The 18096-nt window shown below is 50.1% G+C and overlaps 1 protein-coding gene across 1 annotated transcript in view; it reads left to right on the forward strand.

Annotated features, from left to right (window-relative positions):
• The first annotated feature begins 6158 nt into the window (after positions 1-6158).
• TMEM132E (transmembrane protein 132E) overlaps positions 6159-18096 on the forward strand; it is a 132360-nt gene continuing 120422 nt past the window's right edge. Inside the window, exon 1 of the mRNA XM_081843480.1 lies at positions 6159-7058. Coding sequence (XP_081699606.1) covers positions 6983-7058 — 76 coding nt within the window. The 5' untranslated portion in view covers positions 6159-6982. The remainder of the gene's footprint in view (positions 7059-18096) is intronic.

Below are 18096 nucleotides of genomic sequence, written 5' to 3' on the forward strand. Positions count from 1 at the left end.
AAAGCAGGAGACATGTAGTCATCCTTACAAGAAGTTATGACAAGCCTTACATGGCAGGGCTGCTGTTAGGATAAAATGAGATGGAGAGCCCTGGCACTCTGCATGGAACTTATTGGTGCAAAGAAATGTGGGATATTATTACAATTAACAAACAAAGTAAAATGGGACTTTCCCAAGGTCACCCGGTGTCCTTCAGAGCTCTTCAGGGATTTGAACTCAGCGCCTCCCTCATAAAATCTCTCTATCCAATTCAGCACAGTGGTCCTCAGTGTCCAGCATTGATTTTCTGCCCCTTCCCCCTCCCACCAGAGGATTTGATTTACCAGCCTGGGCAGTGACTGGAATTATACTCAATTGGAAGTTTTAAATTCTGCTGTGGGGTTCCAATTCTCCTTCCCTTTCCTGGACGTTTATCTTCTGCAGATCCTGGCAATGCCTAAAGGGTAGCTTGATTATTTTTCTATCCCTCTGATAAACTACCATTTCACACACACACACGTATGCACCGTCCCCAGATTCAGTCGTTATTTATGGCTCCTGTTTCGACAAGTCCTGGAGCTGTCCTGAGACCCAAAAGGTAGAGCCAGGGCTCACTGGCGTATTGAGTGAGATCTGTCAGTGGGGCTTCAGATTATAAGGCCACAGTGGGAATTGCATCGAAGATAAATGACGGAACTTTTATGAAAAGAACAACAACACAACTAAGGTCAATTTCCAATGCCAGTGGCGTCATACTTGCCTTGCAATAAAAATTATTTAAGCCGTTGCACCAATCCCCTCCTCTCAGCCCTATTTGCATGTCTAGCAACCAACATCCCTTCAACAGGCAGAAAATCACACAGGTGAGCAGCAGGAACTGTGTGCGTTGAACATGCTATTGTGGTTAGGAGCATCAGGCTGGGGCTGAGAAGACCCAGGCCTGAATCCTCACTCAGCCAGACTGATCCTGCACCAGTCACTATGTCTCAGCCCAGCCAATCTCGCAAGGTCATTGTGAGGCTAAAAAAGAAAGGAGATATGAGTGTCCTCAGGAATTTTTCAATGAGGGTGGGGTGGGGCTTAAGCAAAACACTGAAAGTGGTGAGCAGGCTGGTCTCTCACAGAAAAGGAGAAGAATATGGTCAGTGTAGATTTTATCCCCAATCTCAGGTTCTGCAGTTGCCAGAAACTTAAATCTAAAAGAAATACAAAAGCTGTTTGTCTGGAGATTGTTCAGAGAAGTCATCCCGAGTTCCTTAGATTACTGATAGGATAAAAAGTTAATAATTTACATTTGGGCAGCTTTCAGCACATATAGAAACATAATAAGATGTCAAACATTAAAAGCTGCTCAATACAGTGGTACCTCTGGTTACATACGCTTCAGGTTACATACACTTCAGGTTACAGACTCCACTAACCCAGAAATAGTGCTTCAGGTTAAGAACTTTGCTTCAGGATGAGAACAGAAATCGTGCTCCAGCGGCACGGCGGCAGCAGGAGGCCCCATTAGCTAAAGTGGTGCTTCAGGTTAAGAACAGTTTCAGGTTAAGAACAGACCTCCGGAACGAATTAAGTACTTAACCTGAGGTACCACTGTATAGGGCTGGCTTCAGATGCCTTCTAAAAGTTGCGTAGTTCTTTATCTCCTTGACATCTGGTGGGAGGGTGTTCCGCAGGGAGGGCGCCACTACCGAGAAAGCCCTTTGTTTTCATTGCAGATTCGTATACTCTCTCCTTGTCCCTAAAAACAGTTTCTGAGACCGAACTCATTCCTTGCCAGGGGACATTTCTGCTGAACGCATCTGTGCCATGCTCTTAACACATAAGAGAGTTTTCACAAGTCCTGACATTTACAGAATTATACTTGGGATGCTTATTGAAATTCCCTGTTCGTAGATTCAGTGTTTGCTTCTCACTTGTTCGCTACTGAGAAGGGAGCAGGTATCATCTGTCTAGTTCATGGTTCCAAATTTCAGGATAATGAAAGAAATTTGATGAGTCTGATGGCTGGGGCTTTTCCTTCCTGGTTGGTTCTCCCCCAAAAAAGAATTGTGATAGACTTCCTGACATACCTTAGTCTGCTCAGCTGTTTGGGGACATTTCTGAGCCCCAGGGAATTGAAAATTATTTGCATATTGTTGTACAGACCAGAGTGAGGGTGGGGATGGCTTCATTTGATTAGAATTACCTGGTTTATTTCTTCACACCTACACACACACACACACACACACACACACACACACACACCCCGTTCTCCAGTTCAGTGAAGATGTTATCTGAGCATGCTCAATGGCTGTCTGAAATGTACACACCTCAGTTCAACCATGGCTTCCATTTTCAAAATGGGCCAATGGGCCTAGTCCAGAATCCTGTTCTCACAGAGGCCAACCAGATGCCTGAGGTAAACCCACAAGGAGGACCCAAACACAAGATCCCCTCCTGTGGCTTCCAGCAACTGGTATTCATAAGCATCACTGCCTCCAACCATGGAGGCAGAGCACAGTCATTGTGGCTAAAGGTAAAGGTAAAGGGACCCCTGACTATTAGGTCCAGTCGTGGCTGACTCTGGGGTTGCGGCGCTCATCTCGCTTTATTGGGTACAGCTTCCGGGTCATGTGGCCAGCATAACTAAGCTGCTTCTGGCGAACCAGAGACGCGCACGGAAACGCCGTTTACCTTCCCGCCGGAGCAGTACCTATTTATCTACTTGCACTTTGATGTGCTTTTGAACTGCTAGGTTGGCAGGAGCAGGGACCGAGCAACGGGAGCTCACCCCTTCGTGGGGATTCAAACCGCCGACCTTCTGATCGGCAAGTTCTAGGCTCTGTGGTTTAACCCACAGCGCCACCCACGTCCCATTGTGGCTAGTAGCCATCAAAATCCTAATCTTCTTCTAACGCCAACTAAGTTGGTGTCCATCACCGTCTCTTGTGGGAAGGATTTCCACAGTCTGATTATGTGCTATATGAAGACTGAACCCAGGACCTTCTGGATGCAAAGCAGATGCTCTCTCACTGAATGACCTTCCCTAATCATCTTAGTGGAACTTCTGGGGGAATGTTACTCATAGCTCTGCACCCTACAAAACATTGCAAGGTGGGGATCCAGTTCTATGGAGGGCCTGTTCTATGGAGTGCCCTTCCCTCTGCCATATATAAAGCATCATCCATCAGTTGCTTCAAACATTTTTAAAGGCATGCACATATATTTTTGGTCATGCTTTCCCTGACCCATGAGGTTCGACTCTGTTCTTGCCAGATTTCTGGGGTTTTCCCCCCCCCCAATGACTATTGTTTCACTATTTTCGTGCAAGCATCTTCCTGCACCACTTAAGAGCTTTTAAAAAACCAAACCAAACAAAAACAGGCAGTTCAGAAATGCTTCTGAAGATAAAAATAAATAAATGTGCAAAACTGTCAGTGCAGAGGACAGGATCTCTGGATCATTCACACGACACTTACCTGTCAGTGAAAGCCATTTGCACATCAAGATAAATCTGCCTGCAGCTGGATCATAATCACACACACACACACACACACACACACACACGCACGTCAATAAGTTTGAATCACTCATCTTTATTTCTCTTTATTTAGAAGATTCCCCATCTTGCACTTCGTTCAGAATAGCTGTAGCCTGGGATGTGATGGATTGAATTGTAATAAAACTGCAATTTATCATCAAACCCAGCAACAACAAAAGAGTTAAGAGCAGAACGGGGAGTCCAAAGAGGTCATGCACAGCCTCCCCACAGCGCAGCAATTTAGCAAAAAAACCTGTTATAGTGAAGGATTGAAACCTTAGCAGGAGGCATGAATGAGGTGATAGAATGGACCATACCATTTCAGACTGCAGGTGGGTGATGTCATTTTGTAAAAAGCACCTCCCTGCAATTAATCTTTGCAGACGGAGGGGACGGGAGCAGCATAAGAGAGAAAAGGGTTCTGTTTAGGCCACCAGGCTTTGTTTCATACTTAACAGGGAGAGTTTTTCCACAAGGGAGCATTCAAAACTGCAGTTCTGCCCCCTGTGAAATGGTGCAGTCCATGCTGCCACCTGAGGACCCCCCCCCCATGGCCATCTCTCAAACTGATGAGTGGGTCAGAAAAGGCCACACTGTCCAGCCAGCCTTGTAAGTCTGATTGAGATCTCTCTCTCTGAAAGGGAAGCATTTTCAGCCTGAGGGCCACATTTGCTTCTGGGAAATTTTCCGGGGGCCACATGCAGGCAGTGAGCAGGGCCAGAAGCAAAAATGGGCAGAGAGAAAAAAAGTGAGAACGTTACCTTTGTGCAACAGGGCTATCATTAATGTAACATTTATACCCTGCAGTTTCTTTTAATATTGTATTTTTAGATTGGTGTCACCCACCCCAAGATCTTAGATGAAGGGCTGGCAAGAAATATTAATACTACTGCTAATACAACTAATAAAGATAATATTCAGTACTGGAGCAGTTGTCATTTTTTACTCTGGAATTTAATATTTTTATGCCCTCTCCTTTAAAAGGAAATAATGTGTACTACTGATCTTTCCACAAATGGGAGAAATTGATCTTTTAGTGCGGCAGCATCTATCCCCTGGAACTGTCTGCCTCTTGATATTAGACGGGCACCTCTGCTGCACAGCTTTCAATTTCTGTTAAAAACTCCCCCTCCCCAGCAAGCACGTAATAAACCTATTGATTTCCACCCTACATTTCAATGAATTTATTACATTCACATTCTTAAAGTCTATTTTTATAGTAATTTTAAAGTGAATCTTCTACATCATATGTTATATCATATTTTTGCATCAAGCAATATTTACATCTTGTTAAATAGAATCCGGTGTGTGTGTGTGGCATTCACAGCCCAAACTGAATGTGCCCCTGGGGATCAAACCTAAGACCTTATAACGTCAGTCCATCTGCCTCAGTGTTGTCTCTACAGCAACTCCGGGATTTCAGGCAGGGGATGCTCCCAGCCCTACCTGGATTGACCTGGGGACCTTCTGCATGCAAAGCAGTAGCTCTGCCCATCAAGCTTTGGCCCCTTCCCCTGAGAAATAATGCAAAGATTCTAGTCCTCATTGCTCTGCATAATGGGATGAAATAAATGGGAAGGTAGGAAAAGGTGCTGAGTCAGACCTTTGTTAGCATTGTGTACTCTTTACACTGACTAGACACTGAGCTTTAGCTTGGTTGGTAGAGCGTGAGACTTACTCTCAGAGCCATGGGTTCGAGTCTCACGTTGAGCAAAAGATTCCTGCATTGCAGGGGGTTGGACTAGATGACCCTCAGGGTCCCTTCCAACTCTACAGTTCTATGATTCTATGGTTTCAGCTCTCCAGGGTTCCAGCTGCTTCCACCCTGGTCTCCCTCCTCCAACACTCTAGCCACTATGCCAGGGGTCAGGAAACTTTTTCAGCAGAGGGCCAGTCCACTGTCCTTCAGACCTTGTGGAGGGCCGGACTATATTTTGAAAAAAAATAAATGAAGGAAATCCTATGCTCCACAAATAACCCAGAGATGCATTTTAAATAAAAGCACACATTCTACTTGTGTAAAAACACGCTGATTCCGATTTAGAAGACGGTTTTGCTGGATCTGGCCCCCGGGGCCTTAGTTTGCCTACCCATGCACTACTCCATGCTGGCTCGGTCTACTCTGACTGGCAGAGGCTCGCCAGGGCACCCTACCCAGAGATGCTGCCAGGGGCTTTCTGCGTGCCAAGCAGGTGTTCCTTACCTCTGAGTTACCGCCCTTTCCCATGAAGACCCAGAGCATTAACGCCTCCAGCCCCGAACACGGGCCGGCAGCTGCTTCCCCGGCTTTCCGAGGCAGGGGTGTTTTCTGGATCCCAGCCTGGAGACGCCGGGGATTGCAAGCAGGTCCTTCTGCATTCAAAGCACGCGCGCTCTGCCACCGAGCGCAAACCCTCCCCCGGAGACCGTATACACAGCCTTATACCTCCGGCCCCCGCTCCAAAATGTGTACGCGTGTGTGCAAACGCATCCTGACCCTGGAATGGGGGGGGGGGCGTGCACACGGCGGCAGAAACTCTGGGGAAAACACGTGATGGGAGGAAAAGCGGGGGCCCGGAGGAGGAGGAGGAGGAGGAGGGGGTGGGCGGCTGGCGGGGGGCGGAGGGAGTTTCTCCGGCGCTCGCCGTTCCCGGCAGAGAGCTCAGATCGGCGCAGCCTCGCCGCGGAGGAGGACCCGGGAGGCGAGGCAGGAGCCAGCCGGAGCGGCGCTTCTCCCCGGGCTCGGCTCGGCGCTCGCCCGGGCCGGCTCCTGCCTCGGACGCCCCTTCGCAGGCCGGGCCTTCGGATCGCCTCTTCGGACGCCCGGGCGGAGAAGCAGGAGCGCTTTGGATTATAGCAGCGCCACCCCCCAAATCGCCCCCAACACTTTTTGGTGTGGCGGGGCTCTCTTGTTTTCTATCCTCTCTACTTTTTTCTCTGGCCCCCCCATTTTTAATTGGGGGGGATTTGATTTTTTTCCTATTGGGGGCTTTGCCATTTTTATTTGGGGGGGCTCTAAGATTTTTTTAAAAGGGGCTTTGCATCAAGACTTCGCCGCCTGTCCTGTTCTCTCCCCACATCCATCCGTTTGTATCCCCCCCCCGCCCAGATTCCCCTCCTGCCATTATTACTGCCTAACACCCCCCAATCGCTTCCCCCCCTGATTCTTTCGAACCAATTTCGCCAGGGTTTGCACGTGGGATTCGCTCCCCCTCCCTCTCGCCCCAAGCCTCTTGATATATATATATTTTGGTGGGGGTAGACAAAAAGGGGGGACCCTCCCCCCCTTGGGTGGAAATCTGGGGTGGCTCGAGGAAGGAGCAGGTGGGACCCCCCCTCCTTGGCCCATCTCCCTCTGGACCCCCCACCTTTGTCTCCGGGGTGGCCCCGCCCCTTACCTCGCCCCCCTTCCCCACGTCTCGGCTTGGGCTCGTCTTTCCGTTCGCACGTGCTTGGATTTCGCTTCTGCCCGCTCCACGCCTCGACCCGGATTCCACCATGGCCGCCTCGGCGGGGAGGGCTCGCTCCGGACCCGCCGCCCTTTTCTGCTGCATCGGGGCTCTGATCAGCCATGGTGAGTTTCCCCCCTATGCCGGATGCGGAGGGAGGACGGGGCGGGTTTCGTCCCTTGGCTCCGGAGCATGCTTTTTGGAAACCAGAAACAATTTGGAAAGACAAGAGTGTCTCTGGGCCTGTGCAGAGAGCACCCCGGCCCAACTTGGATTGCATTTTGGGGGGCTACGCGCTAGCAGACAAGCGAGCTGTTCTTTCGTGGTCCGGAAATGTAGGAGAAAGGTGTGTGTGTGGGGGGGTGTATATACCTCGGGGTATGTGCAGAGTGCGTTTTGGAGCCAGCCCAACAAGCATCCGTGGAACACCCCCCCCCCTCCTTGAGCAGACCAAGTGTCGTGTTGGTTGTTGTCTGGGGAAACAGAGAAATATTTCGATTTCCCTTGGGCATCTGAGCATTTGCAGAGTGTATTTCGATTACCGCTGTCTGCAGAAATGTGAAGCTGATGAATGGACTTCTTGTGTCGGTGTAGCTGCTAGACTTGACGTGAGTCTCTCTGATAGGAGTGGGGTGGCGTCCATGAACCCCTAATTCAGGCTTTTGTCTCCCTCTCTCCTCCCTCCCTTTCATTGAAGCTGGAACTCCAGACTTGTTCTGAAGGAGTTCTGAAGGAGGGGGGCTCAGATCTGGGACACAACGACACAACTTCAAAAAGGCGGCTCTGAAAACATGTGGAGTGGTTTGAGGCTAACAAGGAAAGGAGCACGGGGCATGTACAGAGTGCCTTCCTCTCCTCACATCAAGGTTGAGAGCAAGCCGAGGCCTATATCAACCCCTTGATTTTCATGTTGGGTCTCAGCCTCGTCCCATGAAGCGGAGCCTCTGAGCATAAGCAGAGGGCTTTCCCTCACTCCAACCATCCTGCTGTCGAAATTAACTCTTGACTGGCTGGCTTCTTAGCAGGTGTGGAAAAACCCCAAAGGTTTCTTTGGTTTGTGCCTAGCAGATGCCCCTTTTGAAGCACTTCACCCATGGGGGGGCCACAAACAGCAACACAGCTCTCCCCTTGTTGCTGGTCCCTGGAGCAGCTTTTCTTTACAGGTAGACTACTTCTGGACCTGAAGGTTCTACATACCTTCTTTATCAACCCCCTCCCTTCCTTCTTTGCAGCAGGGGCTATTTCATTCTTGGGAGTGGGATGCTCCCTGATCATTAGGAGAAAGAGGGGCTTGCCTCTTAGTCTTCCCTGACACAACCTTTGCTATCACGCCCTGTCTCAATGGAAGAGGTTTGTGAATAGGTACATTTTAAAAATAATAATAAAAAAGCTTAATATAATGGCAGGTTATTTGCCCCTCTGATTGGAAGAGGGAAGGGAAGAATGTCAGTGCTGAGCGGGGGGGGGGGGGGGGGGGAGACCATGTAGACATGGCTGAATCTGAGATCACACCCTCCCGCTCAAAGATTAATGGCTGTGAAACAAGCTTCCTCCCCTGGCTTCTCTGTGATAATTGCTGGAGTGGTTCTGAACCTCCTCCTGACTTCCTGCGGTACCAAAAAGACCCCCCTCCCCATTTAAACAGCCCCTTGATGGTGTGGCAGGGTCCTCAACGTGGTTCATTGGCAGAGAAGTTCCAAGCAGATAGGTCCAGGGGTTCAGCTATCTGGAATCCCTGCCCAGGATGTTTGTGTGTGGAGGCTCGCTGAGGACAAGGCACTCTGCACATGCCTAGAGGCCGTGTTGTGTTGTGGGGTTTTAAGCCCTTTCAGGGGAAGGAATCGATACATGGCGGTGTGTCATTCAGAGTGTACACTGGCATCTGGCTTCTTGAGCTTAGACTGGCACCTTCTCTTACCCGCTTCCTTTGTGTTTCCCCTCTTTCCACCCCTAAAGTGCTCAAGCTGCCCCTACCCTCGCGCCAACCCTGTGAGGTAGGCTGAGGACAGCAACCGTGCGCTCCTGGTAGGGATTTCAACCAGGATCTGCCCAGGCCTTCTCTGACACTCTAAGCACTACTCCACCCTGGGCTTGAATGCGTTTACACTGAGACCCCAGCTTCATTTGTGTGTGTGTGTGTGTGTTTTTGGGGGGGCACAACGACCACAGAGAGTTTGTGGAACTGCAAAACGGCTAGTAGCCGCTAGGGATTTTGGCACTATCTTTCTGCCCAGGGAGTGGATTCCCTGATCTGTCTGCAGTGGACCACGGACAATGCTATGTATTCAACACCGCCCTCACTTTTCCTTTTTGCAAACTGGCTTTTTTGGGGTTCACTGTGCTAGGTGTGTGTGTGTCAGTCCGAGGCAGGTTGGATTGCATGAGAAACACTTTTTTCTCTGTGGTGCTTATAATACCGGGTGCAATTCAGGACCTGTGTATGGCGCAAAGAAAAACAGAAATATTGCTGTGTGTTTCTGGCAGATCTGGGGCAGGTGCACGGCACCCCATTTCCTCCCCCCACAATTGGTTTTTGTGTGTGTGCAAAGGGCTCTCTGGAAGGCACAACGTCAGGGTGGTGGTGGTGGTGTTCGTGGCGGGTGGTACGCGTGTGGGACTTCTTGGAAGCAATGATCCCCCCCCAACACAAACACATGAAGACATTTCCTGTCGTGTAACAGTGGCTCCCTATACAAATCTTTGCACCTCTCCGTTGGGAAAGTCTGGTCTTGTACACAGCAATCGAGAAAGACGAGACTGTCTGCCTTCTTTTTTACTCATCCTTTTTGCAGGAAAGAAGGGAAGGAAGGTGGGGAGAGGGCTTTACTTGTGGGGGGGGCACGCGTGCTGGTGAAGTTGTCAGTGGGGCTGAGCTTCCATCTCCCCTCCTCCCCGACCTGTGCATTTCAAGGGAATCTGGATTTATCACAGGTCTGGGGAGAAACTGCTCATCAGTCAAACACGTCGCTTTGCCAGAAGAGGTTGGCGATGGGTTACATCCAGCCAGAGGAATGAGGGAACTGATTTGGTCTCTCATCTGCCCATTTCTCTAACGTTGGAGAGGACCCGGTGTTTTGTCCCTGCAGACCCGAACCGAAACTGTGCCCCAGTCTTGGTGGGGGTGACAACTTTCCCCTTTTTGCTCCTGTTTGCTTTCCGCCTCCCAGTTTTCCTCCTGTTCCCGCATCACCCCTCCTGTGCAAGCCCTGTGGTGTGTCTGCTATGTGTGTACAGTTAGCTATTCCAGCAGCTGCCTCTTCTCCTTGCACTGTGGAAGGGTGTGTGTTTGTGTGTGTGAGTGGGGGGGGGGAATCAGCTTGCTGCCCCCCTTTCCTCCCTCTCCCCCCACACCCAGCCAAACCTCAGGAATGGGAACGGAGCCCCGAGCGACAGCAATCTATGGCATCGCATTATAAAAACGATTAATAATATATCACGGCGCAGCGTTCAAAAGCTCTGGGTCGGAGCGCGGGGCTTTACTGCCTGCGTCGCTTTCTACGCGCTTAAGTTTACAAGTAGGCTGGGAGCTCATTGGTGGGGGCCTCCTTCCCCCCTCCCTCGGCGAGCAGATGGCAGATGAGTCTGGGGATGATGGTGGGGACAGGAGCTGGCTGCAAATTGCAGCGGACTCTCCTTCTTGGCCACGGTGATGTGTGTTCATTGGAGAGGGTTGCTATATTTAATGTTTTCGAGCTGTGATTGCTTGAGGTCGAAATTGGTGTGTATGTGTGCTTGGGGACCCACCCCACAAATAAATGCTCCCGCTCGTCTTCTCTCGCCTTGTATGCTTTCATATGAATCATCCATATCTTCCCCCCACCCCCCCCACTCCGAATCTCAGCCCTTGAAAATTGAGAGCGCTGAAAAGGAAGGCTGTTTTCTGAGCTGCAACTGGTCCTTGGTGGTGGTCACTGGATCAGGCCAAGGGACAGCAGTTCTGGCAGCAGTGAACCACATGCCTCTTCTGTGAAACCAGCAAGCAGGATTCAAGCACAAGAGCCCTCTTGCCTACTGTGGTTTCCGATCCTCTTTTAAAGCCATCCAAGTTGGTGGCTGTCACTGCCTCCTGTGGGAGTGAGTTCCATAGTTTAGCCATGTGCTGCATGAAAAAATGGTTAACTGACGGGTGGAATCTGCCAGCCCAAGAATGTGAGGATGGCCGAAAGAACAGACAGCTTTGAAAAAGATGAGTTTGACAAATTCGTGGAGGACCAACCCAGCCACAGCAATTGGCCAGGATGTGACTCCTTATCCAGCGACCGTGGAGGCTCAATGGAACCCCCTGTCCAGATGCACTATACCAGATATTTGTGGGGACAAACAAGGCTGCCAAGAAGAGTCCTTTGGCATGAAACCTGCTGGAATGCCAAAGAGGGTTTCAGTTTGGTCCACTGGAGTAGCTATATAAGGGTAGGGAACTTGCAGATGTGTTCCGGGCCCCCTGTGAACCAGCTGCCAGTGGCGGACTTTGGGCTTGAAAGTTTCAGCGGCGCCCTGTGTACTGCCAAAATTCAGCACCCCACCGCCTTTTGCCTTCCATAGTTCAGCGTTGTCGTGGCACCTCCTGCGATGCCCTCTCGGATTGGTGCCCAGTGAACTGGTTGCACTCCTCTAAATCTGCCTCTGCAGCTGCACCCTCCTCGTTTGCTTCCTGTTCCAGACTTTCAGCGGCTGTGTGTTGCAGAAGAATCAGCAGCAGAATCCTAAGACCCAGGTGGGGACCCTGAAGCCAAGGGGCCAAATGCACCCCAGCCGCACACCCTCTTCCCAGCCATGCCTCTCACTGGCCCCAGTGTTTTCGCTTGGCTGGACTGTGTCCTCGAACTCTTGACAACGCCTCTCACTTGTCTGGCTGGAGGATCAAGAGCGGTGTGTAGAAACTCGCTTGGGTAACATCTGGATTTGTTGCTGCTCCCCTTTCCCTTCCCCGGCCATGCTCACCGCTGGCATTTGGCCTTCCCAGAAGGGGATGTAGCCCTTCTTGGACCCACAGAAGATCCCCAGCCCTGCTGTAGAGCCTCGAACGTTGACCCTTTAATTACGGCATCAGATTTTGCAGACTCTCGTCCACTTCATCAGATGAAAGGACCAGCATCTTGTGTCTATTGATGCAGATGGTCGTCCACATTAGCAATTATATTAGCTTTAGTGAAGCACAAATATTCTCTCTCTCTCTCTCTCTCTAGTCCCTTGATGGGAGGCCTCAGTTTTGGGACCAAAATAGCAATTCTGAGTATTATATTAATATCCAGTACAAATTTGTGGCTCGTGGCATGGCAACCATCTTGTAAATGACAGGGAACGGGATATATATAGAGTACAGCACCACTCTGTTCTCCTGCCTGGAGTGCTGTGTCCAGTTCTGGGCACCTCAGTTTAAGAAGGATGTCGACAAGCTGGATGGTGTGCAGAGGAGGGTGAGCGAGACGATGAAAGGGCTTGAGAACCAAGCCTTATGAGGAATGATTGATGGAGCTGGCTGTGTTTAGCCCAGATAAGAGAAGACGGAGAGGTGAGGTGACGTGGTAGCCAACGACCTGAAGGGCTGTCCCGTGGAAGATGGAGCAAGCTTGTTTTCTGCTGTTCCAAATGACAAGAAAGGAGATTCTGACTAAGCATTGAGAAGCTCTTTCTGGCAGTAAGAGCTGTTTGACAGTGGCACAGATTACCTGGGAAGATGGACTCTCCTTTACTGGAGGTTTTTCAACAGAGGATGGATGGACCACCTGCCAGGGATTCCTTAGCTGTGATTCCTGCATGGCGGCGGCAGCGGTGGGGTTGGGCTAGATGACCCTTGTGCCCCCTTCCAACTTTAAGATTCTGTGATTCTATATCTGTGAACGAAGGACCTAGAATTTAGTGGCAAGAGGCATAACCAGCCTCTCTTGTGAACCAGTTTAAGCTGTGTTGGAGCAACTTTCATGGGGAGGGGAGTCTGTACTCCCCACCCTCTTTATTGCTGGAGGGCTTTCTTTTCCCATGGGGTATGGGGGGCTGGTGGGGTGGGGGCTTGAAGGAGAGAGAGAGAGAGAGAGAGAGAGAGAGAGAGAGAGAGACTTGCCTCAGATTCCTGGAAACAAATTTCTCCTCTCCAAAGAATTTATGCATCTCCAAAGAATTTGCCTTGGGGCTTAAGCTGAATCACTGCAACATCCTGTTTACACATTCCTTTAGGCTGGGTTGACAACCTGTGAACCTGCTCCCATTTGTCAGGATTCAGAAAGGGCTGGTAGGGAGCAGGGGTGAAGTCAGATAAAATGAAGCTATAATCCTGTCCCCCCCCAGTCCAAACTCTTGCAGATGTGGCCTTCCCTCGAGGCAAAAATAAAATGTGAAGCTGGTTTAAGTGCAGAAGAACATAAGAAGAGCCTGCTGGATCAGGCCAGCGGCCCATACTGTCCAGCATCCTGTTCTCACCGGGGCCTCTTTCTAACCCCCCCCCCAAGCAGGACCCCAACACAAGAGCATTCTCCCCTCCTGTGGTTTCCAGCAACTAGTATTCAGAGGCGTTGCTGCCTCCCACTGTGGAAGCCCAGCCAAGCCTGGACCAGAGTACGCCAGGCACTCCTGTCTTCCACTGCCTCCCGCAGTTTGGTCAAACTCATGCTTCGAGAACACTGTCCAGCCATCTCATCCTCTGTCGTCCCCTTCTCCTTGTGCCTTCCATCTTTCCCAACATCAGGGTCTTTTCCAGGGAGTCTTCTCTTCTCATGAGGTGGCCAAAGTATTGGAGCCTCAGCTTCACGATCTGTCCTTCCAGTGAGCACTCAGGGCTGATTTCCTTAAGAATGGATAGGTTTGTGTCAACCTATGGCATGAATGATAAAGATGAAGTCATCCATGGAAATGGTCATACTGCGGGTCTAAGAGGGAACATTATGTGATATTGGTTGCTGTTTAGGTGCAGAAATGGGTTTCCATGGGGTTTAAACAGATAAAGCAATTGACCTCCAGATGCCCAGACTCTACGCTTAACCTCTATGCTGACTTCCCTAGCCATTAAAATTTCAACTGACCCACTCAGTTTTATAAAAGTCACCGCTGCTGCAGTGGCTGCAAGGGTACAGAAATCAGCAAACAAACCTCTAAGAGGGTTTGGGAAGGTTTTGGTCCCTACAGCAGGGATGGTGAAACACCCGCAGCCCTCCAGATGTTTTTGGCATCCAACTCCCATCATCCCTGGACCATTGGGTATGTTGGCTGGGGACTGATGGGAGTTGGAGTCCCACAATATTCGGAAGCGCACAGATCTTTCCCATACAAGTGCTAGAGTGAAGTTGCTTCCAAAGTGAGCTAGGAGATTGACATTGTCCTTCACTCTTAAGAACCTCAGAACTTAAGAAGGGTCCTGCTGTATCAGGCCAGTGGCCCATCTGGTCCAGCACCCCATTCTCGCAGTGGGAAACCTCCAAGCAGGATTTGTGCACAGGAGCTCTTGCCCCTCCTGTTGTTCCCAGCAACCTGCTTCTGAGATATTTTGGGTTTCTGACTGACAGCTTGATGGCCTGTGTGAAATTTATCTCAGAGTGCTTTTTTGGGCTCCATCCTGTTAGCGGTGCACCTTTGCGAAAGGCGAAGGCTCAGGTCTTCAAATGCATTTGTAGCAGGTTCTTAAAATCAATTGATGGCCCTCCAGGAAAAATAGAGTTGTAAGTGCAACCCCCGCCAGCTTCCTCGTGTTGCGTGTCATCAGCGATCAGATGCGCTTGATCTGAAGTCTGTTCCTCATCTTCCAAAGAGTCGCCCACATTTGGAAATGGCTTTCTTTCACTCCCCTAACCTGGCACCCTTTGGGTATTGTAGGGCTGCGAGTTTGAGTCCTGCAGCAGCGTCTGGAGGAAGGTCACAGACTCCTCCCTCCCTGCCTTAGTTGTTGTTGAGTAGAGCATGAGACTCTTAATCTCAGAGTCCTGGGTTCGAGCCCCACCTTGGGCAAAAGATTCCTGCATTGCAAGGGGTTGAGCTAGATGACCCTCGTGGTCCCTTCCGACTCTACAAGTCTATGATTCCCATCTGAGTTCCCTGTCTCCCCTCTCATCTATGGTGAAGCTGATAAAGGTGGTTGTCGTTATATGTATTTATATCCTGCCATTGTCCCAACTTGGGATTCAAGGCTGCTTGCATCATTATGAAATGCCAAGTAATAGAAACACAAACTAGTTTAAAATGTTCTTGCATTCAGGGAGGAGAGGGTTGTTGATGGCTGCTAGCCAGAGTTAGAAACTCAGATATACAGAATAAGCTAATTTCCAAATGCCGCCTTAAACCTCTGTTACGGTCATTGCCACAGAATGTCTAGGTGCCATTTATCAAGATGATTATCATTTTCATTTCTATATCGCTTTATATTTTAAAGGAAAAAAATCACAAAGTGGTTGACGACACATTGAAACATCCAAGCCATCCAGAATAAAAGGAATTTATGTTTCAAGGAAAATATTTCAGATCCTTCTCTAAGAGGCATTTGGCTTCCCCCATATTTATTTACCTGCTTAATTTATAGAGCTGCCATGTAGCAGAGGTACTCTAGGAAGCCAGTATGGTGTGGTGGTTAGAGTATCAGACTAAGACTTGGGAGATGAGGGTTCAAATCCCCACTCAGCCATGAAGCTCACTGGGTGACCTTGGAGTCACTCACAGCCTCTGAACTTCCCTCACAGGGTCGTTGTTGGGATTAACTGAGGAGGGGGTGAACCATGTACTCCTTGGAGGAAAAAAGTGGGCTATAGATGCAATAAATAAGCTCTTCTGCTTACCTGGTTAAGAACGCTGACATGTTAATCTCTTTCAGTTTCATCGGAGGGCAGAGATGGGGGAAGGGGATGGAAATTATGGTGTGTGTGTGTGTGTGTGTGTGTGTGTGTGTGTTTGAGGGGAGCAGGAGGAGGAAGATAATGCAGAGAGTTGAGGGGGTGCTGGAAGGAGTTTTCACACTGCCATAGTATTGCCAGCTGTGTCATGGTGGGGGGGAAGTTGTATCTGAATTTAGCTGTGCTGGCTGGTATCTGGGCAGGTGAGGAAATATCCCATTTTGTGCCACCTGGAGAGGGAGCTTGGTGATCTTTAAAGAAGCAAAATCAAAACCTATAAACAGTGACAATGGACGTTAACTGAATGGGTGAAGGCTCCTGAATGCTCATTAAAGCGTATTAAAATATACATGTGTCTTGGGCCCAAGGAAGGACATGATAGCTGGTCATAAAATTCTGAACGGCTTTGCTCTTGTTTCCGCAGTTGGCTGCAGTGATGCCTCTGAATGCCGGTTGCTGGAAGCCGCAGGAGGAGAGAGAACTCTTGGGCCCCGATCCTGCTTTTGGGCTCCCCAAGGGGGCATCTGATTGGTCTCTGTGAGAGCAGGGCGCTGGACTAGATTGGCCTGACCCAGCAGGCTCTTAAGTTCTTATGAATCATATGGAAAGTGGGACTCCCCCCCCCCGCCCTGTTCCTCATAATACTAAAACTTGAGGGGTAGCTGATGAAATGTGGGCCTTATGTTCAGAACTCACAGAAAGGGAGGGAGTACTGGGTACTCCCTCATACCATACAAAGGCAAACTTATGGAACTCACTGCCACAAGACGTGGTGGTGGACACTAGTTAAGTTTGTGTCCTTCTGCACACGGTTTCGAATGGAGTGGTGGGATCCTGGAATGTACTGTTTCAGATGGCAGGGATTTGGGTGCATTTGTATTGCACAAACATATGAAAGATAGAGGCCTTGTAGTTTGAAGACACACTGCAGGTCATCTAATGCAGCCCTCCTAGTCAATGCAAGATGCAGCTCCAGCAAATGGCCATCAAGTCCTTGCTCCTGCGGAGGAAATCCTGCAGCCTCTTAGGGCATCCCGTGTCACGGTCAAACAGTGTTTGCTGTTAGGACATTTCTCCCAACACTCTGCCGATATTCGCTTCTGTTCCCTTTGCTCTGACCGGGAGCAAGCCTGCTGTTGCACATATGCTGCAGAATAGCCCTTTGGATAAGAGCCACATGAAAAACAAAGGGAGCTCAAAAACCAAAACACAGTTCCTTTCGCGGAGCTGTGCTCTGCATGGTGGAGCCTCCACAGTCCAGGAGAGTATAGCCGCGAGGAGCGGACAGGAAGGCAAAACGAGGACACCTTCATGCCTCGATTTGCCGCTGCATCTCTATAGAGACACAGGCTGGGCATTGCTGGAGGCCAAAATGGTGGGTAAATCTAGCCTTGTAGTAGCTGGTAAAAACACCAACCCTCCCTTCCCTTCCTTCTCCTCCTCTCTCCATCCCTCCCTCCCTACTGCGTAGGTGAGAATATGGCACTCGCTGGCTGCTGGGGAAATGGACTGACCTGCCATCTTTATCAAGCGGGAGCATCATAAAGCACAGGCGCCTTGCCAGCTCCCGCTCTCCTCTGATGAGATCGCCAGGGCCATATATCACCTCCCCCTCCCCCTCCGAGAGAGCGTGACGCTAAAATATTCCAGATGCCCACTTTTATTTCCTGTCAGCCCTGCAGCTCTTTCTGCACCTGGGGGGCTGGGAAGGAGGGAGGAGAAGCCAGGAAGAGGAACAGATATACAACATGGGGAGAGGTAATTGCAGGGATGTTATTTGTTGGAGCAATCGGTAAGGAAAAATTGTGTTGCTTCCCACCCCCCCTCCCCAGCCCGCTGCCTTTTGCTGGTTTCCACCCCCCCACCCCCACCGCAGGCCGTATGCATGCTGGGAACCGGGCCTGATTTCAGCCTGACAGAAAACCAGCATCTGTTTGAGAAGGCCAGTAGATGGGGGTGTGTATTAAATTTGGTGGCCAGATGGTGGTCTCTGCTTATTCTCTCCCTCTCCCCCACCCCACGCTTCTTCCTATGTTGTCACTAATGGTCATCCGCAGAGGATATTCTTCTGGGTTTTTTTGGGAGGGTCAGTCTGGATGGTGCCCTGAGACCCCTCCAATCCTTGGGGCCCTGTACCTGGTGAGGGTTAGACTGTGATAGAGGATTCTGTCGCTGAAATGTTCAGGCAAGTTTCTTTGTAAGATGGCGGCTGGCCACTTTGGTGTCCTCCTCAGCATCACAAAAGAATGAGCTCATCTGCAAGAGTTGCACCTAAGTGGTGGTGCCCCTCAGGCTAAGGAGGCCATTTCCTTCACCCTCCTCACCTAGCTGCTAGGTAGGAGACCAAGTGTCG

Source organism: Podarcis erhardii (assembly GCF_964252035.2).
Source record: "Podarcis erhardii genome assembly, chromosome: 16".
Classification (NCBI taxonomy): domain Eukaryota; kingdom Metazoa; phylum Chordata; class Lepidosauria; order Squamata; family Lacertidae; genus Podarcis; species Podarcis erhardii.